General features: G+C 40.4%; 1 protein-coding gene across 1 annotated transcript in view; it reads right to left on the reverse strand.

The window, feature by feature from the left end:
- Positions 1-3,243: 3,243 nt before the first annotated feature.
- Positions 3,244-25,582, reverse strand: part of LOC111578853 (synaptic vesicle glycoprotein 2C-like) — an 85,480-nt gene continuing 63,141 nt past the window's right edge. Inside the window, exons 10-13 of the mRNA XM_055019325.1 lie at positions 19,148-19,281; positions 14,303-14,506; positions 13,961-14,120; positions 3,244-12,142 (exon numbers count right to left, since the gene is read on the reverse strand). Coding sequence (XP_054875300.1) covers positions 11,959-12,142; positions 13,961-14,120; positions 14,303-14,506; positions 19,148-19,281 — 682 coding nt within the window. The 3' untranslated portion in view covers positions 3,244-11,958. The remainder of the gene's footprint in view (positions 12,143-13,960; positions 14,121-14,302; positions 14,507-19,147; positions 19,282-25,582) is intronic.

A 25,582-nucleotide genomic window follows, 5' to 3' on the forward strand; every position in this document is an offset into this window, starting at 1 on the left:
GAATTAGAAAATGTTCATAATATGAAACACAGGCTTGATGACATAAACGACAGATTACACTGGATTCCTTACAATGAGAGCATCTGGTTACTGTTAATGTATCAGAACTCACTCTCCACCCCCAAATGAGGGGACATCTTTTGGACGAACTATGTTCACTTACTATGACACTTTATGTTGGTTTTCACCTGTCTGTATGTTGTCTGCAATTTTGAATCTACAGCTTGTCATTTGAATTCCTCAAGAAGATAATTAACCTCCCTTCAGCTACTTTCTGTTGTTGTCTGCTCTCATTCAGTTGCCATTTCCTGCTGAGCCTGTGAGAGGATGTACGTTGACACACCAGCACACCACCACACTTATATAAGAGACCTGATAAATATCAGGTCATAAATTCCTGAAAATACAATCTGTTTCTTCAATCTAAATAAGTCAACTGATTGGCCTATTTACAGATTTAGCTACTGAAATGAAATCTGAAGTGTGATTAAGGAAATCAACTACTTTTTAAACAAGCAATGACTTTTGTGAAGTGTGGCTGATGTACAATCATCAGAGCATCTTCATCAAATAAAAGTTTAACCTTGAATTTGTCACGATCATGAGGCTGTATCTGAAAGAGTTAATCTGTTATTCTAATATTCTGAATTTTCAGTAGTGTGGCTTGTTCTCTTCACAAGTTAAATTCATACACAATAAAAAAGCATGTGCCTGTTGTTGCTGCAGCCTGACCTGCAGCTGCTTAAGAAAGTCAAATTTTTAAAAATTTAAATAGCTTCTCTCATCTTTTTATTGAGGGAGATGAATGCACATGCTGTCACTATTGAGGTAGATGCATCCCCTGCATTCACCATGAAATGTGTGGACTCAAAGTTGGTTAGCTGACATTATTATTTTTGTCTGCATCTGCTAATGTTATGCAGCATTTTGACTTTTACTTAACATAAAACTTACTCATTTATCTTACAACTTGTAGCCACCACAGTTCAGTAAAAGTGACACAGGCTTGCTTTAATTGAATTGAAAGAACCAGTCATGGAAGAAATATTCAGATCCTTTGCTTAAGTATTGATACACCAATGTCCTCCTAGGTATAAACGGGAAAATGTAAAGTAATAAAGTAGAAGTCCTTGTTTGACCCCTCTCACTGATATTATTATATCTTCTATCATTAGATTAGTAATAGTAAAGCATCTGCGTGTCAGCAGTATGTTACTGTTGCAGCTGCTGCAGGTTTGAACTACTTTATATCCAGTTTTATACACAGGACAGGCAAGATAAATCTGTGACATGGTTAACAGGAGAGGAATGTAGACAAAACAAAACTCAGATACACTGATCTTTTTTCAGTTTTACTATTATCTTTGATTTTGGTGAGATATTGGATCATTAGAATATTTATAGAATTGACATCATGTGAAAAGTTTGGAGGCATAAATCATTATTTGATGGAGCTGGTCACATCTCACAGACATCTGAAATGTGAGTCTGACTACATATCATTTTTTAAGAGTGGATGGAAAACACTGGTTTAATCATAAACTACAGTTTTGGGAATAATTATTAGGTAGCCTGTTGGTTTCTTTACAAAATCTACGCAACAGGCCTTCATCTGTGATAATTTTGTTGAACTTGAATAATTACAGCATTTTCTAAAGGACATGGAAAAGTCTGTTTAAAATAATAATCCCATGCATGCAATATAAAAAATATTATGTGTTGTAACTGTAGACATTTATAAATTTAGACTAGATAGCTGAAAACATATTTAAGTCACCATTATTTTGATCATGAATGTACATATGCAAAGTCAACAAATAAACCAAGCTAATTTATGACTCAGAAATTGGTATTTTGCCCAGTATGGTTCCAGAGAACAGTGCTTACAGCTGTCTGATAATTATTTCCAAAGCTGCAGGCATTAATGCTCATTTTGAAGGCTTGCTACACCGATCAGGCATAGTATTATGACCACCTGCCTAATAATGTGTTGGTCTCCTTTATGCTACTAAACTCCTCTGACCCAGTGGTTCATGGATACAGGACCTCTGAGGATGTACTGTGGCACCAGGATGATGGCAGTGAATTCTGTGGGTCCTGTGGGTTGCAGGGTGGGATCTACCTAGATCAGGCTGATCCTGGTACATCCCACAGATGCTCAATAAAATCTGGCTCTGGGGAGTGTGGAACCCGGGTGAACAGCTTAGCTCTGTCATGTTCCCCGGGCCACTCTTGAGCAGTTTTTGTTGTGTGTTGGGGTACATTGTCCTGCTGAAGGTGGCAACTGGCATCAAGGACTGCTGTTGCAATGGTGGGTGGGGGTTGGGGAGTTGCTTGACCTGCAATGTTTAGTGGGTGGTGCATGTCAAACATCCACATGAATGTCAGGACTCAAGGTTTCCCAGCAGAACGTTGCATTATAACAAGATGATCGATGTTATTCACTTCACCTGTCAGTGGTCATAATGGTGTGGCTGATCGGTGTATATCCACTATCAGACCCACTGAGGATTTTCTGTGGCCAACCCATGCATTGGCTTTCCGAGTTTGAAGTTAATCTCTTGAAGGGGCCATCCTGCTTGGGTTAGGGATATGGTTCTTGCTTAGGGTGTGGATTCAAATCCCAGATGAAGTCCTTCATTGGACCACTTCCAAGCAATTTCCCCTCTCAGATCAGTATCTGATTTCTGACAGTCTTTAGGTCCAAACACAGGCCCACTGTTGCCCTGCTCATATGGGTCCCCTACTTTGTCTCCATTTGTGAACCCCTGTGTAGGTTTTCTGCTGGTCCCAATGTCGTGGCTGATCGGTGTATATTAACCATTGTGTAAAATCTTCTTCTTAAAAGTAACTAAAGCTGTCAGATAAATGCAGTGGAGTAAAAAGCACAACTTTTCCATATGAAATTAAATGGAGCTGAAGCTTAAAGTATCAAAAAAGAAATGGACAAGGTATCGCAAAATTACACTTAAACAGTGTATGAGAGTGAAAACAGAACCACCACGGATGCCAAATTCAGTAAAAATCTTGGAGCTCTTTAGTCTAAAATAGCTTCAAACAAACATTAAACCTCAGCAGTGAGTGGTTTTGAAGCTATTTAGAAGCTTATTATAAATGAATCCTCTTAATAGTCAGAGTTACTCATAAAACCTGGCAAACAGAGGAGTGTGTGTTGATGGGTAAGTTTGTATAAATGGTGCCATCTGGTGGTAAAAATGGACAACACTGTGACCGAAGCCTCGCAGCTGTTCAAATGAAAGTCTTTATTCAATATGGAGACACCAGAGGAATCCACCTTTACACTGCATTCACTTGAGCCTTTTCTTATCAAAATAAATCATATCAGGACAGGTAACTGTTGTTGTTTTGTTATTTTTTTTACACACACTTCCACATCTTGTTGAACAGCAGAGGTTTTCACATCTGAAAGTCACACTGTTTAAATCTCTCCCCAGTGACTCTGTGATTAATCTACCTGGGAACCTTCCCAGTGGCAGATTTGACCACCACTGCTGTTTAACATTTTGCAGTACATACAGTCCTCTCAACACGAGCATGCCCTTTCACAATGACCTAGGGGTGATCTGAGCATAATGAACACCTGTCCACAAAAATTCTGACAACACTAGAGAATGATACAATCACCTTTAACCCGGGAATCACATCTGTTAACCCCCACAGAGGAACAGCCAAGGACACCGAAATGGGAAAAGCACACACAACAGAGGGGCTTCAGTAACAAACATGCAGGGTTTCGGTTTGGAAACAGTGAAGTCTAGTGAGTTTGTTCAGCACAAGTGGTGGAGTTTAGAGGAGGGGAAAGACAGAGATAAAGCATCAAACACAGGAAAGCAGATTTGTATCTTGAAACAGCTCCATTTTAGTCATTTAAAATATCCTGTTTAAAAGGAAATCGCTGCATGTAGGAAGTCATACAAATAGAGGAGAGAAGAGAAACAGAACATCATCAATGCTGGCCAGAAGACAGCAAAATGAAACAGTATTTTTGTGTTGACGGACTTCTTTTGTATGACTGAATGAACGCAGATGAGAACAGATTACAGATTTGTATTTTACAGCTTACCTAATGCATTTTAACACCGAAGCACTGACAGAGTAGCAGCAAGAATTCCATTCAGAAGAGGTTTTCAAGAGTCTTTTCACCCAAGTTGCAAAAGAACAAAACAAAAAAACAAAACAGAACAAAAAAAGTTTTCTTTATTAGCTCAAGTGGCACCTTACAATGCAAATAGTTTTAGTTTTATTTGGCCACATACTGACAGCACAGTGAAGGTCAATCAGTGTTTGTTTATGATGTGTACAGTGCCAGAAAATGAAAGTCTTTGTGTCTTTCCATACAAGATTATCCAAAATAACCAACACGTCTTGACAAACACTGAGCACATGGTGCTGCAATGCTGCAAAAAGCATCATTACCGGCAGACTGCTTAATGAAAACCTTTATATCTTTGCAGTGTAAGAATGAAAAGCCTTCATCTCTTTCCATGTTTCCGTAAAAAGTGCTGATAGATTTAAGATTAGCGTTAGATATTAACTGCCTGAGTGTTTGACACATTTTCAGTTGTAATGGAAAGTATTACCTGCTATTCACTGCTCTCAGCAGCTGCCCTCTGAAAAATCATTCAGAGTACATGGCTGCAAGACCACAAAGAAAAACAAACAAAAAAAAACCAATATTAAATTGATGGGACATTATTATGTCAACCCAATTCATCAAAATAATGTTTTTAATTTGAAAGGTTTATCTAAATCAGTAAATTAACTGCATAGTGAAATTAAATTTAAGTTGAGGAAACTTCATGAAATTGGCTTCATAATATAATTTTTCCCCACCTTGACTGCAGGATTTCCCTTTTCTTAACATGTTCGGACAATTCCAATAGTTAAGACTGATAATTAAAAAAAAAAAAACTTTGATTGTAGAAAATCTAATTCTACCAACTCTGTGTAGTTTGTTGGTAAAACATACACTATCAATCAAAAGTTTGGACACACCTTCTCATTTAAAGTTTTTTCTTTATTTTTCATGATTATTTAGGCAAGACATTCCACAACTTAACCTTGACAAGCCTGTAAACCATTTCAGGTGACTACTTCATGAAGCTTATCAAGAGAAAGCAAAGAGTGTGCAAAGTAGTAATTAAAGCAATGGGTGGCTATTTTGAAGAATCTAAAATATAAAACATGTTTTGACTTATTTCACATTTTTTTGTTTACTACATAATTCCATATGTGTTCATTCAGTTTTGATGCCTTCAGTGAGAATCTGCAATGTAAATAGTCATGAAAATAAAGATTAAATGAGAAGGTGTGTCCAAACTTTTGACTGGTAGTGTATGTTCATTTGAAGTTGCAAACTGATGCGTTCCTTTTTTAGTTTCTGTTTGTTGTTGAGCCCAAATATTTTTTTATTGAATCTAACTTGATCTACTGAACATTTCTATATAGGCCTATGTGGCTGTATTGAAGTGACACTGAAGCCCACCTTGCCAAGGGAAGAAGTGTTTTCCTCGAGCAAATGAAAAAACGTGTCAAGTGGCTGAAGAACGCAGAAGGAGATAGGAAAAAATACCAAAAGTCCACTCCTTCGGTCCAGACTGAAATATCTAAATATTTATATTTCAGCGAGCAATGAATCTTCAGAATTTAGTGACCTTCCATTTTATTCATGTTTGTAATTTTAGTGAAACATCTACTGGATTTATTGGATGAACTGTCACTATGGCCCCTTCTTAGCTCTGGAAAACTAATAATTACTGTTTAGTGTAAATCACATCACCACCAGTGCACCTGTGCAGGAATGTTGCCACAGAAGCCAGACAAAACTCCAATAGACTGCAAATACGGAGAGATTTATCTGCTACTGATAGGCTTAATCAGCACTGTGTAACAACAACAGTCTTCATTTATATGCATTTATGTCCCGCATTCTAGGTTTAACTCAAGTACAGCCTCATGGAGCTGCATGCCTGTAGACTCTTATCAAAACGCAAATGTTCAACAAGTTCTCGGCACATAACACCAAAACTATCATCTTGGCTATGAAACATGATTTTTTTTTTTTTTTTTAGGAATTTGGGTGAGCTGACTCTTTTCACATGGCTTTTAATTTCAATTTATCACACGAATCAAACTCTTCAAATAGTTCAGTTCCTTGGTATAGCAAAACACATGAAAAAAAGTGGCTTTCCACATACACACACACACACACACACACACACACACACACACACTGCAGTATCAGGAGATAAAGGACCAAAGAGAAAAAAGAAAGCAGGACAGAGCAGCAAAGCTTCCAGCAAGGTTTGGAAGTAGAGATGGGCTCGATGGGGAGAGAGGCACGACATTTGAGAAAGGCCTTTGAGTTTTGGAGGGAGCAGCAGCAAGGCAGGAGGAGATAAACAGAGGACGAGACGGGCCACGAGACAACATGTGGAAATCAGGACAATGACACAGATAAAGAGGAAAAGAAAACACAAAGAGAGAGAAGAGCAAATTTTGACACCAACAGAAGTTTCCTACAGTAAAAATTTTTCTTGACGGATCAGATTGCAACGGAGAGCAAAGCCCTTCATAGTGAGCTCAGCACCACAAGACGAACACAGACAGTGGGAGAGAGGAAGCATTCAGACAAAGGGATCCCAATGCAAAAGTCTCTTACTGTAAAAAGCAGAAAATGTAAACTTCTTTTCACTTTTAGAAATGTAGCTGCTGAAGTTGCCAGTTTTGCTAAACTACTATATCATTATTGATTTTTTTTCTATGGCCTTGTCATTCTTGCAAGTTGCAGCAAAAGGCTTAAGTGTCATCAACCTTTATTAGAACATTGATCAAAGTCAAAAGACCTAAAAAACATGAAATCACACCAGTGCAGCAATAGAGAAGACACAAATTAATAAATAAGTCAGCATTTTGTTGAACCATAACCACTTACTCACTTTCTTTGCTGAGCAAGGTGAGAATATGTGATACTCCTCTCATATCTGTGTGGTAAATATGAAGCTACAGCCAGCTAGTTAGCTTAGCTTAGCATGAAGAGTGGCAGCAGAGGGAAAGGCTGGCCTGACTCTGTCCAAAAGCAATGAAATCCATCCACCTAAACCTCTAAAAATCACAGATAAACATACATGTACACTAGTATTCTCATAATAAGTTTTACCGTAGTTTAGATCATACTCAGACTATGGTGTTTATATGCATACATTTTTTTTATCACTGTATACATGATAAATGCAAATGTACCAGTTACTGATTACTGAGTGCTGTTTGTGCAGTCACTTGTAATGTTTACAAGTCAAACTGGCAATTTAACATGACTTTTCTGGACCTGTTTGCCTAACTTTAAAGAAATTTGACTGTGGCTACTGAAAACAAGGCCCTTTTGGCTAATGCCAGACTTAGCACTATTTAATGCCACGACTGCATTACAGATTTGTACCTCCTCGTTGACTGATGTCAGGATTTAACTGTCACCTCACATGATAAAGGAGTGTTAGACAAAGATAGGCAGCCATGACCGGTGGGATGGGGTTGTCATGATGGGGCTCAGTGACCCCAAGTTTAGAAAATATTTGTATTTCCGATTCTTTTACTACTTTTACTACTGTGACACAGTTGAATCATTTAAGACACCAGAGGAAAAAACTGAACAAGTGTTGGTTCTGTTCTGGACATAGTGTTGTCCAAAATGAGCAGTTGTGGACAATATTCATTATGTCACCTGGCTGTAGTCACGCCTGTGTAGGTAGTTTGCAGTAGTCAGATACCAGGATAAGATCTATATGGAATAGTATGCCAGAGTACTCCACCAAGCACAGTCAGGTTTCTCAAAGCACAGCTAATGTCTTATGCAGGTTTCTGAAATTGGGATAGGATGTTTACATGCACAAACACAAAAACCCAATCATAACCAGGATATTCAAGTCCATGTAAACATAATGTATCTTGTTTGCTTAATCCATGCACGAATCCAAATATAAAAACAACACAATGAAGTGTCATTTTTTGCAAATTACTGTGCCTGATTAAGGATGAATACAGAACATGAGCCCCATAAAACATGTCATTTTACACTTTCAATTTTGCACATATTTAGCAAACAAGATACATGTTAATTAGTGAGTTTTAGAGGTGTTGGCTGTACCTTTAAGGATTTAGTCAAGCTAGCTCCACCCTTTACTTCCAGTTCATAGAGTGTATATTAAAGATGAATGTAGCCTGCGAAGCACCCTAAGTCTGTATTCTTTTCAACAGCCAGCAGGGGGCAACTCCTCTGGTTGCAAAAAGAATTAAAGCTGCAAGCAGCGTTGAACAGGTCCTCGCATCCTTGCTGATCGGCAACCCCAAGCATGTCCATCAGCCAATGCTGCGACTGAGTGTGTATTTTGGCCCATGAATGTGATGAGGGCTAGATTCTGAGCACATATGTTAAATTTCAGGCAGATTGGACCATGTACAGGCTATTCATGCAGCATTTCCTGTCCATCCAGCAGGTGGTGCTATCACTGTGACTGTATATTGGTCTATGGAATTCATCCGGATGGGACTCTGATCAGGGCTGCACAGTGGCGTAGTGGTTAGCACTTTTGCCTTGCAGCGAGAAGGTCCCTGGTTCGCGTCCCGGCTTTCCTGGGATCTTTCTGCATGGAGTTTGCATGTTCTCCCTGTGCATGCGTGGGTTTTCTCCGGGTACTCCGGCTTCCTCCCACAGTCCAAAAATATGCTGAGGTTAATTGATTATTCTAAATTGCCCGTAGGTGTGAATGTGTGAGTGATTGTTTGTCTATATATGTAGCCCTGCGACAGACTGGTGACCTGTCTAGGGTGTCCCCTGCCTTCGCCCGAGTCAGCTGGGATAGGCTCCAGCACCCCCCGCGACCCTAGTGAGGAATAAGCGGTGTATAGATAATGGATGGATGGATGGGACTCTGATCACACATGTAAAGTCTGAGGCAGATTGCAGCATGTACAGGGGATTTACACAAGAGTTCCTGCTTCACGGTGAAGCATCAAAGCAGTCGACTGCCTTAGCCACACCCTTTGACTTTTGTGTACAATTTTCACAAATATTCAACCTGAAGGTGTGTTGTACATATTGTCCCAATTTCAGGTGTTTTGGAGTTAGTGCCTGTGAGGAATTAATTGCTGAAAATGACCAAAAACACCAGAAATCTGATGTTTAATTCAAAATGGTGGACTTCCTGTTGGGTTTAGAGGATGGGTCCAAAGGACCTTTTTGTTTGCACTGACATGCTACATATGCATGTCAAATTTTGTAGTCATAGGTTAAACTTGCTGAGGGTGCTATTTTTTAAAATCCTGCAGTGGGCACTATAGCACATGCTGTGAATGTATTTTGCCATATGAATGTGATCAGGGCAGGACTGTGATTAAACATGTAAAGCTTGAGGCAGGATTGGAGCATGCAGAGGATAATTACACAGCAGTTGATGTTTCATGGCGAAGCATCAAAATTCTGGAGGCTGCCATGGCCACAGCCTTTGACTTTGGAGGAACCTTTTGATAACTTTTGATCATTATGTCATGTTGTATATACTGGCCAAATTTGAAGTCTCTAGGCATTACCCCCTATGAGGAGTTTGTTCTCAAATGTTTAAAAAATTGGCAAAATTTGTCCAATTAATTCAAAATGACGGACTTCCTGTTGGGTTTAGCGTATGGGTCCAAGAGGCTTTTTGTGTGTCCTGATGTGCTCTATGTGCCTACCAAATTTCATGATGTAGATTAAACGTGCTGTGGGGGCTGTTTTTTAAAAAATATTGCAGAGGGCACTATAGCACATGCCCTGCTGAGATGCATACAGTGTCCTTCCTTGGGTCGTCGGTGATGTGTGTGGTAATTTTGGGGAGGTTTTGAGCATTTTAAACCTGTCAAAACATGCTTTGTTTGTCACAGCAACAACGTGTTGTCACGGCAACAGCGTTGTATGTAAAGTCAAAATCTTCATACTGTGGCATTGTCAAGGGGTGAAGAGTCAGCTGACCAATTTTCAGAATGATATGACAAAATTTGGAGCAACGGTGCGTGCAAATGTAATGTCTAAACTTCTTGTTACCAATAGGTGACGCTATGACTGTTTCTTAATTTTTGAGTGTGGACGTCTTCAGACTGGGCCTGGTGTCCAGCACATGAAGTTTGGGGCAGATTGGATCAGGATTAGCTGAGATATAAACATTTCAGTAGTCAAGGCGAGACATCAAAATTCGCCGCGCCACCACAGACTCGCTTTTTAATGACAAGTCACCATTTTCACTGGGAATCATCATCAACGTCTTAAAGATAAAGATAAGATAAAGTTCTTTATTTCTCCCCACTCCAGGGGAAATTTACATTGTTACAGCAGTCTTTAGGCTTATTTTACCACATTTCAGGTGGATCTTTGCAACAGGCTATGAATAGTACATCAAAGTGTAAAAAATGACATTTCCTGGCGCTATGACTGTGAAGGACTCTGATCATACATGTAAAGTTTCAGGCAGATTGGAGCATGTTCAGGGTATTTACACAGCAACTGATGCTTCATGGCAAAGGATAAAAATTCCAGAGGCCACCACGGCCACATCCTTTGACCTTTGAGGAACCTTTTAATAACTTTTGCTCACCAATGCCTGCTGTATGTACTGGCCGAATTTGAGGTGAGTTGGAGTTTCCCCCTAGGAGGAGTTCGCTCTAGAAAATAATCAAAAATGGCCAAAATCTGACAATCAACGCCAAATAGCTCACTTCCTGTTGGGTTTGGAATATGGCTGTCACTGACTTTTTTGTTCAGCCTGATGTGTTGCATATGTGTACCAAATTTGGTAGCTGTAGGTGCTGTCCGTGGGAAAGTGTAGGGGGCGCTATGGAGCCATTTTGCCACACACCTCCACAATTCCTATAAAATCTAAAAATTTTTCGCCAGTTCTGATGTGTGTGCAAATTTTCATGACTTTTTGAGCATATTTAGGCCCTCAAAAATGCAGTCGTTCTGACAGGCGAAGAATAATAAAAAACTCTAGCATTCCAAGAGGGTCTTCGCACCTTTGGTGCTCGGACACTACTAAGAGGCCTATGAGAAAATGAGTCCACTTCACATTTAATTTGCTACATCAGTGAACTTTTTCCTTATTACTATATGGTCTCAAATCATAGTTTCAAGTCCTTAACACAACACGATGTTCATTTTGTAAATGTTAGCCCCATTTGGAATAAAATAGGCAACTACTTGGGGGTGTATTTGAAGGTTACATTCCACATCTTGTTGGTTAAGTTCGGTTTCAAAAGACCAAGGTGGCCATGGGAAAGTTCCAAACTCAAGGCTTCAAAATGGTAATCCACAAACCACTGTTCATCTTTTATATACAGTCTGTGTTTACGCTAAGCTGACTGCTTGAGGAAGTGGTAGCTTTGAATATTCCCAAAAATGTCAAACTGTTTCTTTAATCTAAGGAAGACTGAGTGGGATTTGGAAAGATAAGGTTGTTTGAAGTCCAAGCCTTTTGCTGCTTTGGCACATGCATTTGTGGGTTGCATGTGTGAAGCAGCCCATGGTAGTTAATGAGCTGTTGATATACAGTGTTATCGCCACTGATCAGCTTGTTACTTTCAAGTAGTTTTTTTTCCCTTTGAATTCCTGCAAGAATACAGACAGCTGTGGTGCATTTGATATCCCAAATTATGCTCTTCTGTACATCTACAGCTCTCAAAACTGCCTTTCACTATCAAATTTACCAGGTATTTAACTCAGAACTAACAGAATTGCAATAACAGCCTATCATGTGTTTGAGTTTGTGGACATATTCAGCATTATTTACCAAATAAATAATACAAGAAAGATGACAGCAATGGTTGTTTCTGTGATATTCTAATAAATTATATTCCATTATTCAGCACACTGAGTAAATACCTGGTAAACAGCATACTGCTCTGTACTGAGGTTTACATGAGGACATTGGCACGTGTGTCTGGCAGTCGGAGCCCCACCAGCCCGCCGCCAACCAGCACGGATGATGCCAACAGGATGGGAATAGCCTTCGTGATGCCAACCAGCGAGCCAAAGATCAGGTTGCCCAGCACTGCTGCCAGCTTACACATGGCGTTACAGAAGCCAAATCCTGTGCCCCTGAAAACAAAGAGACAAAGAAGGTAGAGAGGAGTCAAAAATGTACAGCATGTACAGCTCACTCATGTCTGGATAACTTCAAATAGTCAGAAATTTTTTTCAGAAAATTTTGCCAAGTTGCTCATTGAAGGACATATATTATTATTATTATTATATTTATATTTTTTCATTTTTATGAAGTCCTTGCTCTGCCCAAGAGAGTGTTTGATGAAAGAATAAAAACCGCAGTCTACCTGATATAGCTGCAAAATGATGGTGGCTTCTCAGCATCACCCAGATTCTGTTACTGAATAAATTTGAGGTGAGAAGCTGCACATGTAGTTGTACAATCTTCATTCATCTACTGCATACAATCTTTAAAATGCTTGTCCAAAAAGTTTAATTGTGAATTTTCAAGTAAAAAGTTTGCTGTAGAGATCTAACCTGGCATTTACAACACAGTGGAAGGACACTGTACAGAGATTTTAAGAAATCAAATCTTACTATTACTTACTACTATTATTATTACTATATTATAGCAGTTAATGAGTCAAATGATGAATGTGCTTTTCACCATTTCACATTAGAAATTTCTGGATATTGAAAAGATTTGGTTTGAACTTAGTTTTCTCCTTAATTATCAAAATCTCCACCACTGAAGTCATTTTTTATAATTTTTTTTGTAGTGATTCATCCTCAGCTTTGGACTTTGCACATCAAATCAAGTTGAGTCAGTCACCTGTTATGATATAGCACAGAAACAGGATCTCCTCTGAGAAACTACCAAAGAAATCTAAAAATTAAGATTACAATGCCACAGTTAGGGCTTGGTGGTTTGGTGGTTAGCACTTTCACCTTACAGCTAGAAGATCCCCAGCTCGCGTCCCGGCTTTCCCGGGATCTTTCTGCATGGAGTTTGCATGTTCTCCCTGTGCATGCGTGGGTTTTCTCCGGGTACTCCGGCTTCCTCCCACAGTCCAAAAATATGCTGAGGTTAATTGGTTATTCTAAACTGCCCATAGGTGTGAATGTGAGTGTGATTGTTTGTCTGTATATGTAGCCCTGTGATAGACTGGTGACCTGTCCAGGCTGTTCCTTGCCTTTGCCCCAAGTCAGCTGGGATAGACTCCAGCCCCCTTAATGAGGATTAAACAGTGTATAGATAATGGATGGATGGATGCTACAGTTATATTTATGTGAATTTAGGTGAGTAAAAGTCACACCTAATACCCAATAATATTATATAAAATACTTATTTACCTGACTAAATTAAAAAATATGTTTGAGACCCTGTAGTTTCAAACATGATGCAAATTAACCTGACTAACTAGCTGCTAATTTTCAATTCTCAGTTCAGTGCCCTACAGTGACTGATTTTTTCCAACAGTAGCGTGTGTTTCCTCCTCTTCTTCCACAGTCAGACCAAGGTGCCCAAAGCTGACTCCTCCTTCAGTCGCAGGTTCATCTACTTTCAGCAACCCAGCTGCCTGGTCAGATCACTCAGAGGGTCTCCTCTCACTCATCCATAATTATTCATTCTGCTCCCGAATTGCCTGCAACCATTACTGTGTTGTAACAAACACTACACACACAACTGTCAAACTCCCCACCAATCAAGTTTGCCTAGTAAATGTGGATTATCTATCCTTAGAAAGTAAAATAAATGTATTAATTTCCTTCTTTCTTATTGTTCTGGACTGATGTGATGAAAACTTGATACACATATTGGTTTGCTCAGCGATGAAGCACAGGCGCCTTCTTCTAATATCCTGTACATCACTGCTGCTTCTTGCAGTGAAGTTCCGTCTGAGTTCTGTATGCAGTGAAAGCAGCGCTAACCTCCTGTCTGTTGGGTACAGCTCAGTGGTGACCACATCCAGGGAGTTCCAGGCAGAGATACTGAGGCCATTGTAGAGACACAGCATGAAGATCATCATGGACTCACTGGTGCCGAACCAAAGGAAGAAGCAGCTGATGCCTGACAGCACCATGGAGCCTCCTGCAGGACACAGTGTAACACAAAATAACCTCTTTTACGTCACTAGGGGTCACTGCAGACACAAAGGTCAACATCACAAGACATCAAGACATTTTCAAAGAGGAGAGGCTGCTATTCATATCCCAAACAGAAAGTCAGAGCAGGTCCTCAGTCGCCACAAAGACAGGAATGTCATATCATACCTAACATGCTAAGACGTCCTATTTTATCCATGAGGAGAGCAGAGACGATGTTCCCAGGCAGCACAGCCAACGTTCCCAGGAAGTTAACGAAATAGACCCAGTAGGCGCTGTAATCATCGTCGAATGTCATCTGACAGCCTGTTTTGTTGTGGTGGAAGGAACTGTTGATCAAACTCGAATTTATTAGCTTGGAGTCGTCAATATCTGTAAAAGTGAGACAAGAGAGAAGTTCTCAGTATGTTCAAATACTGATTTAACAGTTTGCATCTGCTTGACACCTTATACAGTCTCTTTCTGTTTGTTTAAAATGCATGTTATAACCTGCATGTGTTTTTTTTAATATGGTCCTTACTGGTAATGGTGTAGAAAACACAGCTTTCTGGTCCAGTCACTGAATTCAAATACTTTACAGTGAATTGTGCCTCCAGAACTCTAACAACTGTAGAAGGGAGCCTTTTTAAAGTGTTTGCTTTATTCCATTTAAAGGAGTATGGCAGTATAAGCCAAGTAATATCAGACAAAGAGCCAATCTGGACTATAAAAACACTACTTCTGAATTATATATATTATATAAATGGAGTCATTTTAGATTTTTTTATTTCTGTCTTTATGTGGATTAAACAAATAAAATGAGATGTGCTAATTAGAGAACTTCAGAGATGCTGGTAGGTGTATTTGGACAGAGCCAGACTAGCTGTTTATGCTAAGATAACCAGCTGATTGATGTAGCTTATTTACAAAAAAAAAACATGGACATGGTATCAATCTTCTCTTCAAACTCTTTGGAAGAAATGTAATATGCACAAAAGAGCTTTTTCTTTTCACTGTCACTAAGTTTTTGCTCATACGGAATTACTGCTTTGTTTGTAACTGGTTTTGTTACTTCAGTAAGAATTTTCCTAATAAGTTTATGATATCAATCACTAGTTTCAAGACTTTTGGAACAGACCATGATGTTCATTTAGTAAATTATGACCCCGTTTACAGCTATTTAGACAATAAGTGAGCATATTTTTTGGATGTAGCTTTATGTTGTGACTGACTGGTTGCTGGTTCTTAATATCTGGTTTCAAAACAGCAAGATGGTGACAGCTAAATGCCAAACTCAAGCTGTCCAAATGGTAGTCCACTAACCAATAAGCGGCATTCCAGTGGCTAAGTTCATCTTTATATACAGTCTGTGGTGAAAATGATCTAAATGCAGATGGAAATTGACTGAAAACAACCCTTTTTTCATCTGGAGAAACTGAAAACATGCATTATTATACTGAAGTATTTTTAACATCAAAATCAGTTAAATTCACCTTCCAGGAATTAGGTTTTTTTTTTGTAAAAGCCTACAAGACAACTTTGACACAAGAGCATTTAAATGTCAGTATAGTGAGCAGTAACAAATGTTTACAGGAAAGATACCAGCATTTCTGTTTTCATTGCAGTGTAGGATCTGACAGCTTTGTCCGTGACGTTAACTCCAAGTGCACCAAAGCAAAAACAAACAATAGTTACTGGATGTAACTTTAGTTCTTTGAGAGTCTCAAGTACCCATCCTGGAGTAGGTACTTTTTTCCTCCCTTATAGTGACCCTGAAAAAGGTTCTAAAGGTTCTAAAGTTTAGTAGTGGTTGGAACATGCACAAAGGCTTGGGATGCTATAAAATATTAGCTTTGGTGGTGAAAAACGACTTATTATTGGTGACAGAGTAATAATTTGAGCTCATTTTTCCACATGTTCCAGGCATTAAGTGATTGTGTCACCTGTGTTACAAGTTCTGTCACAGGTAGGGATGTTCTTATCTGATGTCAAAGATAGGGACAGAGGCTGATCAGGGCATTTTTAACTGTTTGGTATCACAGGAATGATCCAACCTGGCCAGTAATAAATAATACAATCAGTAGTTGATAAAACAAATCAAGTAGACTGGATGCTTGTCCTGTGCTGACATTGCTGTTAAAATTAAGCTAATTCACATGTGCCACTGAATATAGGAAAACTGACTTTGATGATCACAATTTGATGTAAACACATGAGTTCGAGCTGGAGAACATCACATGTCACAGAAGTTTTTGTCATGGTGCCCACTGCTAGGTAAACCAACACAATATTCTCTGCTTGCTGCTTTCTGGAACTGCCCATAGTCCCAGTGACCGCCTTCTTGCTGCAGTATTAAATGGCAAACGTATCTTCCTTGTAGTCCAACCAGGTACAACAACTAATCTACAAAACATTTTCTGACAAGCATGAATAGAATACAAGTTTTCACTGTCATTTGGAGCTTGTGGATGGACAAAACACACTACCCTCTACACACTACCTTGGTGCCCTACTGGAGTTTAAAACAACATTCCTGACCACCTATGTGACATTAAGGAACAGCTTGATGCACAAACAAAATATTTTTTAGTGTGTATTATCAAAGAAGATTGGGACTTGGTGTCAGAAAACACTAAATATTAAATAACTCAGATCAGATTGGGGGCAAAAAAATTAACATTGAGATGGATTTCAGTAGACACAGGTCTTATATGAAGGCTACACTCTATTGCCAAAAGTATTCGCTCACCCATCCAAATAATCAGAATCAGGTGTTCCAATCACTTCCATGGCCACAGGTGTATAAAATCAAGCACCTAGGCATGCAGACTGCTTTTACAAACATTTGTGAAAGAATGGGTCGCTCTCAGGAGCTCAGTGAATTCCAGCGTGGAACTGTGATAGGATGCCACCTGTGCAACAAATCCAGTCGTGACATTTCCTCGCTCCTAAATATTCCACAGTCAACTGTCAGCTGTATTATCAGAAAGTGGAAGTGTGTGGGAACGACAGCAACTCAGCCACCAAGTGGTAGGCCACGTAAACTGACGGAGCGGGGTCAGCAGATGCTGAGGCGCATAGTGCCAAGAGGTCACCAACTTTCTGCAGAGTCAATCGCTACAGACCTTCAAACTTCATGTGGCCTTCAGATTAGCTCAAGAACAGTGCTTCAGCAGAGAGCTTCATGGAATGGGTTTCCATGGCCGAGCAGCTGCATCCAAGCCATACATCACCAAGTGCAATGCAGAGCGTGGGATGCAGTGGTGTAAAGCAGCCACCACTGGACTCTAGAGCAGTGGAGACGCCTTCTCTGGAGTGACCAATCGCGCTTCTCCATCTGGTTATCTGATGGACCAGTCTGGGTTTGGTGGTTGCCAGGAGAACGATACTTGTCAGACTGCATTGTGCCAAGTGTAAAGTTTGGTGGAGGGGGGATTATGGTGTGGGGTTGTTTGTCAGGAGCTGGGCTTGGCCCCTTAGTTCCAGTGAAAGGAACTCTGAATGCTTCAGCATACCAAGACATTTTGGACTATTCCATGCTCCCAACTTTGTGGGAACAGTTTGGAGCTGGCCCCTTCCTCTTCCAACATGACTGTACACCAGTGCACAAAGCAAGGTCCATAAAGACATGGATGACAGAGTCTCGTGTGGATGAACTTGACTGGCCTGCACAGAGTCCTGACCTCAACCCAATAGAACACCTTTGGGATGAATTAGAGCAGAGACTGAGAGCCAGGCCTTCTGGTCCAACATCAGTGTGTGACCTCACAAATGCGCTTCTGGAAGAATGGACAAAAATTCCCATAAACACACTCCTAAACCTTGTGGACAGCCTTCCCAGAAGAGTTGAAGCTGTTATAGCTGCAAAGGGTGGACCGATGTCATTGAACCCTATGGATTAGGAATGGGATGTCACTTACGTTCATATGCAAGTCAAGGCAGGTGAGCAAATACTTTTGGCAATATAGTGTATAAAGGGAGCGTCCCAGCTTGACATGGTGATAATTGTAGGTTTGCAGAAATGAACCCCTGTAGAACTCTGGTTGAAATCAGCTTGCTCCCTAAATAGAAATGCTGTATCAATAAACCTCAGCAGCTGAAGCAATAAGGAAACATTCCCTGCTCTCACCTCTGCTCTCACAACACACTCCTCCCTCCCAAGCTCATTCTGCCTCTCGTCGTTTCTCTTTACCCTCCTCCCTCTAGAGACACATTGTTGAGGGCAAAGAGACTTCATTTCCCATGGGGCATTACAGCAAACCTGACGTGCCCTCACTGTTTCCATGTTCAGCGCTTTCCTGAGTGCTGGAGGGAACTGTTTTTCCACGTGGTAGTCCCACAAGGTCTGATTCAGCTCCAATTCTCTCAGATTCTTTAAAAGCCTCTCCTGCCTTTAATTTTCTTCCAGACGGTGTCTTTGTCACTCAGAAAATGACTGAATTGCACTTCTGTAAAATAGCCAGGATTCTTTAACAGTACATTTTAATGTTTTGGATGCTGATGCAGGACCCTTGCTTTCAATTTCCTTATCAAAACAAAAAAAAAAAGCTGTGATGAAGTAATCTGCAAGTAAAAAGGGAAAGCTCACCAGTTAAAATTCAAATGCTCAGAGAAGTATGTTTATGTCAGTGCTATCTAAAGCATCACTACAGGAGTCTTTGTGTGGATGGAAACTGCCATTTTCAGTCTTCTGCAGCCCAGGCTGGCTCATGTTTTTTGTTAAATTCAGTCACTGGCAGTTCAGAAAGGCAATCTGTACAGGGAGCAAAGAGGTTAAGCAGTAATTTAGTGGCATAAAGCAAAGCTATAAATGCTCAAATCTGTTCTTTCTCCTCTAAGGCAGAGGCTTGGGCGTTAGGCCCGAAATGAACTGTCAGATAGAAACAGAGCGACTCAGTGAGACTTATGTGTAAGCCACATACAGTATAATAGGATTTTCTGGGGGTGGAAGGAAATACCTCAGTTCAATACAGGGAACTGTGTGCGAGAGAGGAATACACTGAAAGGGAGTGGATTTCACATGTGTGGACTCACCTGTGTTGTAAAGGAAGGAATCTACAAAGGTGCAGTTTTTGAAGAAGGACCCCACTGAGGAGACATCTTCAAAGTAGCAGTTGAGGAAAGATGAGTTGATGAATGTGACTGCCTTGAACTTCATACTGATAAACCTGGAGGGGAGGGAGGTGGACAGAGGATGAAATTATGGTAAGAAAGTTCCAAGGAAGCAACCAGAGAGGAAGGATTAACTGGGATTCATAACATATTCCTGACAGCAAAGGTGTTGAAGCTGAATTATTTCCCTTTGAAAAGATGCATACGGTGAGCAAATCGTGTAATTGAAATGCTGAGTCACTCTTTTCACTGAGCGCATGGACAACAAATACAAGGGAAGTTTGATGTTTTTAAACCACAGAGTCAAAAATAAATGTAGATCTCACTCCATGAGACAGAGTAATAGAGCTTTGTCTTATGAAAGGATGGCAGTGGAAAGTACATTTAATCAGATGCAACACATTAAGTACCAAATTGAGATACTAGTGGTGGAAAAAAGTTTTTCAATTTCAGCGTCTTTGAGTTTTTGGAAAAGCGCTTTATAAATAAAATTTATTATTATTATTATTAAATGCCCTTAAAATTTTACACAACCTCAAATATTGTCATAAGGTAAAGGGCATTATTTTGTTGAAACATCCAGCTTTGAGATCGACAAAACAGTGCACATGCACAAGGGAGCATGTGGGTTTGGAGAATGGCACAATATTTGGCAGAGTTCAGTGTGTCTTCACAGACAATGAGATGACCAACACCAGCAGCACTCATGCATCCCCAAACCATGATACTGCCTCCACCATGCTTCTGCGTAGCCTCACATTAGGAGGAGGAAGCTAAAGCTGGGAAGCTGGACTCATGTGACCACAGAATCTTCTTCCGATTCCTGGCTGTCCCGTTCTTGTGTGCCTTGGCCCAATGACACTGGGCTAAACTCTGTCTCTCATTGATCAGGGGCTTCTTGACAGCCTTGTAGGACCTTAAGCAATGATCTAAAAGTCAGCCACATATAGTGCAGGTGGAACACTGGACACCAGTTTGGTTTGACCACTGCTGCTGAAGCTCCTGTGATGTCATTAGGTGGTTTTCCCTGCACATGCAGATCAGGATGTGATCATTTCTTGCTGAGGAAACCCTGGGATCTTGGTTTGTCTTCCAAGCTGTTGATTCGTCTGTATTTCTGCAGAGTGTATCCAACTGCTGAAGGACTGCATCTGCACTTCCTGACTATCTGGCAGCAGCTGGACCCTTCCTGGCTGAGAATCTGTATCTTTAGGTGTGTCTCCTGTGTTAGGTTCCTTGTTTTAACCCTTTTTTGTCTCTGAAGAACTTTCAGATGTGCTGGCTTTATATAGACACAAAGCACAGAAACAATAATTGTGTCCTTTAATAAAAAGCACAACCTTCATTAGTGGATCACTGGTACCAAAATGACCCAATACTCAAAATGCCTTATGTGTTTTTAAGGAACCAACCAATTTTAAGTTTTTAATGGCTCTTCTAGAATATTGTTTTTAGTATTTTGGTTGTGACTGTCCTAGAATAAATTGCACTTGAAGACCGAAGCATGATTTTTGATGCAATATTTCACAAATGAATCAGGTCTCTGAAATTTTTATTCCACCATTGTATATTTCACACGATTAGTGCAAGAATATATATGTGTGTGTGTGTGTGTGTGTGTGTGTGTGTGTGTGTGTGTGTGTGTGTGTGTGTGTATTTTCCAGTTTTTATTTTTTTATTTTGTTTTTTGAAATACAAAAGAAATATTCATCCATCCATCCATTCATTATCCCTTCATTATTTCTATAGCACTTTTCATACAAGAAAATGTAGCACAAAGTGCTTTACATTCAAGGATAAAAACACGCCACCCAAACTCACAGTCATTAATTACATTTAAAACAAAAACAGATAAAATTTAATAAATTAAGAATAATAAGACAAACAAAATGAAATAAAAATACCTAATATAAATTAAATTAAAAATTTTGTTAAAAGCCAGACTAAAAAGGTCTTAAGTTAGCTTTTAAAAGTATTAATATTACGAGTCACCCTCAGATCATCAGGCAGGCTATTCCATAATTGAGGGTCATAGTAATAAAAAGATGCTTGACCGTATGTTTTGGTTCTGACTTTGGGTACTGTTAAAAGGCCAGTTCTGGAAGACTTGAGGGCTCTACTAGGTTTATATGGTAAAAGCAAGTTATATAAATACAGAGGAGCAAGACCATTAAGAGCTTTATAAACTAGTAAAATAATTTTAAAATCAATTCTAAAAGGCACAGGGAGCCAATGCAGAGACTTTAAAATCGGTGTAATGTGAGCTCTCTTTCTGGTCTTTGTCAGCATTCAAGCAGCTGAGTTTTGGAGTAATTTTAGTTGGAATATATTCTTTTTATGGAGAACAGAAAGAAGAGCATTGCAGTAATCAATCCTGCAGGTAATAAAGCATGAATGAGGGTCTCTGCATTGGCCTGAGAGAGACACTGGTGTACTCTGGCAATGTTCTTTAAATGATAAAATGCCTTTCTTGTGATGTCTTTTATATGAGCCTCAAAATTCAGTTCTGTGTCAAATATTACACCAAGATTTTTGGCTTTTTGGCATGGGCTAAAAAAAAAAAAGGCTTGTAGAAGAAAGTTGTCTGCCATCCAGGATTTAATGTCTGAAATACAGTTAAAAAGGACATCAAGTGTTCCTTTGTCATCAGGAGACACTGCGATGTAAAGTTGTGTGTCATCTGCGTAGCTGTGAAAGTTGATGCCGTGTCTCCTGATGACATTTCCAAGTGGTAACATGTATAAGTTAAAAAGGGTTGGACCTAAAATTGACCCCTGGGGAACACCGTATTTCATTTGATAAAAACTTGATGTGTGTTCACCCATGCTGACATAGAATTTCCTGTCTGTGAGATATGATTTAAACCAGTTAAAAACATTACCAGAAGTGCCAATTAAATTACGGAGTCTGTGTAAAAGAATGGTGTGATCTACTGTATCAAATGCTGCACTCAAATCTAATAGCACTACGACAGACGGCATTTTTGTGTCCGTGTTTAGCCTTATGTCATTGACAATTTTCACTAATGCTATTTCTGTGCTGTGATATTTTCTAAAACCAGATTGATATATTTCAGCAGTGTTTGTTGAGGTCATAAAATCATTTAATTGGTTAAAAACAATTTTTTCTAAAATCTTACTTAAAAATGGCAGGTTTGAAACAGGTCGGTAGTTCTCTGGTAATGATGCGTCCACATTGTTCTTCTTCAAGAGTGGCTTAACTATGGCAGTCTTAAAAGCAGTGGGGAAAACACTATTCTGTAGGGAATGTTTTATGATGGTCAGCAGATCGTTTTTTAAAAAGCTATAAACGTCTTTAAAAAGTGATGTTGGAATGGGGTCTAAAGGGCAGGTTGCTGGACTTAACTGGGAGACAACTTTCTCAAGCATTTCAGCATCCACCAGGACAAACCTCTCTAGTGTTTCATGATATAAAGGCAGAGATTCTGAGGAACTGAAATGCATAGATTGACAATGTAAACGTTTCAATCTAATCGTGTCTATTTTATTTGTGAAATGGACTGCAAGATCTTCACAAGAAAGGTTTGGTTCTGGAGACTGTTTTAAAACAGGGTTAATCAAGTGGTCAGTGGTTGAAAAAAGGACTGATTTTTGTGATTAGCACTGACTAATTTTGAAAAATGTTCTCTTCTTGTGATTTTAACTGCTTTGTTATAAATGGTCAGCTGTTCCTGAAAAATGTGAAAATTAACTGTTAATTTGTTTTTTCACCATTTCCTTTCTGCTATTCTGCAGTTTCTCTTCAGTTTCAGTTTCTCTTCAGGGAGGTTTTGAGTTTGTTTTGATCTTTTTAAGTTTAACTGGTGCCACCATGTCAAGTGTTGACTTGAGTTTATTGTTAAAATTATCAACAATAAAATCACAGGAAGAGGGTAAAATCTCTGGAGGACTATCACGTAAAATATCAATAAAACTAACAGCCACTTTGGATGTAAGATAGCGTTTCCTTACAGTAAGTTCTTGAATTTCTTGTTGCTTAAAACTGTCAACCTTAAAAAAGACACAAAAATGACCTGATAAACCCATATCCACAACAGAGGAAACCTGTACTGACAGGCCATGGGTTATAACCAGGTCTAATACATGTCCTCTGTTATGGGTGCGCTGTGTAACATGTTGGTTAAAATTCATACAGTTGATTAAGTTTAAAAAATCTAAAGTAAAAGAGTCTGATTTATTGTCCACGTGTATATTAAAATCACCTAAAATAATAATCCTGTTATATTTAGCATGGATAATCGAGAGGAGTTCAGAGAATTCTGTGATAAAAGAGGTGCATCGTTTGGGTGGTCTATAGATTGTCAAACATAGTGTGGGAGGGCTCCTAAAAAGAAAAGAGTGATATTCAAAAGACATGTATTCCCCCAATAAAATGTTTTTAAAACCATGTGCTGCTAAAAGGATTGTGGCTGTCCCCCCTTCTCTTCTACCATTTCTAACAGAAAATGTGAAGTCATAACAGGGGGGTGAGGCTTCAATGAGGGTTGCAGGTCCATCAGCACCAAGCCAAGTTTCAGTTAAAAACATACAGTCAAGATTATTCTCTAAAATCAGGTCATTTATAAGAAAGGTCTTATTTGAAAGGGATCTTACGTTTAAAAGTGTCATGTTCAGTGACCTGTGTGATGTTTGAGGAGGAACAGCAGAGGGATCTTGTATGTGTATAAATTTCAAGTAATTGAGATTAGAGCCTGAGGATGATGGAACAGCAGTGCATTTTATCTTACAGAGACTTACTCTATTAGCACCTTTAAGAGTCCTGCGTGGTTGAGAGGACCTATCTGTGATAACAGGCTGAATAACGAGATGGGAGGGTGGTGGGGGTGCCAAAGGAGGCCAGTAGGGGGAGCTAGTGCTGTCAGCAGTGGCCTGAGATGGAACTGGAGATGGAAGCTCAGAGGAGGGGGTGTGTTGTGTAAACAGTCAGTCATGTGGAGATGATTGAACGGCATGCTGAATGTTAGCGGCTAGCATTCGTGAGCCCTGAAAGTTTGGATGGATGCCGTTTCTTTTAAAGAGAGACTGGCGGTTCCAGACCAGATTAAAATTGTCAGTGTATTCCACACTATGTGCTCTACATGTGGACATTAACCAGGTGTGGAGACTGAGGATTCTGGAGAAATGACCAGAACCAGACCTAATGTGGGAATGGAGCCGGAGATAAAAACAGACTTTTCACAGTTCTTCAAAAAATTCAAAAGCTCCTTAAAATCTTTCTTAGTCAGTTCAGACTGTTGACGGGCTGTTTCATTAGAACCCACATGAACTATCACTCAGTAGACGGAGCATGGGAGTGAGTGGAGTAGCCCCGGGAGCTTACCCAGGATGACCGGGACCGTGACTCCGGGAAAGCAGTGTGTGACAGCGTTGAAGAAGCAGATATGTCAGGTGATGGAGTCTCCAACTATTAATGTTGTCGGAGAGAAGATGGGACAAGGAGGAGGCGATGGTTGTGGATCAGGAGAGGACCGGTCAGGCTGCTGTTGTGGTGAGACTGTGGTGGAGATGGGAGAGGCACATGGAAGGCTTCCCGAGCGTCTCATCACGGCCTCCCTCAGGAGTCTACGGCGAGAAGAGGTGTTTGGACGGGAAGAGGGCCGTTGATTTACCTTCCTGGTGGAGTGTGAAGCCGCCCCCACACTGCTATCCACCGCTGATGAAGTGCTTGCAGCTGCCGTAGGCGGAGGGAGACCCAGGTGAGGAGCTGCCAGAGCAACAGTGGCAGGTGCATCAGCCCGGTGGACCGGAGGGTCAGCCTGGTAGACCGGAGGGTCAGCCTGGTGGACCGGAGGATCAGCCTGGTGGACCGGAGGGTCAGCCTGGTAGACCGGAGGGTCAGCCTGGTGGACCGGAGGATCAGCCTGGTGGACCGGAGGATCAGCCTGGTGGACCAGAGGGTCAGCCTGATGGATCAGATCGTCACCAGACAGGGGCGCATAGCAGTTGGAAAGGCTCAATCCAGGAGGTGAGGCAGCCCCGTCTGAGCGCCAGCTGCGGCCGCAGACCACCACCTCCGACCAAGACGGCTGATGGCTGGGGGTTGAGCAAGAGGAAGCTCTTGGACAACTGGCAGGATCCCAAACAACCATGTCCTGGCTGGAGGCATGAAGCGAGGCAATATGTTTGGACTGCCCCGCAGCTACCTCCATGAAGTTGGACAACAGGGAGTCTTTCTTTTGTAGCTCATCGGAGAGCCGTCATATGTCCTCCTTAAGGTCAGTAATCTGTTTATTTCCCTTTTGAAGTGAAGTATAGTCCTCAGAGTTGTAAGCAGGCATGGTTTGTGCTAGCTGGAGGCTGGGCTGGTAGTGGTACTGTTGGGCTAGCCGGTGGTGGA

Source organism: Amphiprion ocellaris, chromosome 17 (genome assembly GCF_022539595.1).
Source record: "Amphiprion ocellaris isolate individual 3 ecotype Okinawa chromosome 17, ASM2253959v1, whole genome shotgun sequence".
Taxonomy (NCBI): Eukaryota; Metazoa; Chordata; class Actinopteri; family Pomacentridae; genus Amphiprion; species Amphiprion ocellaris.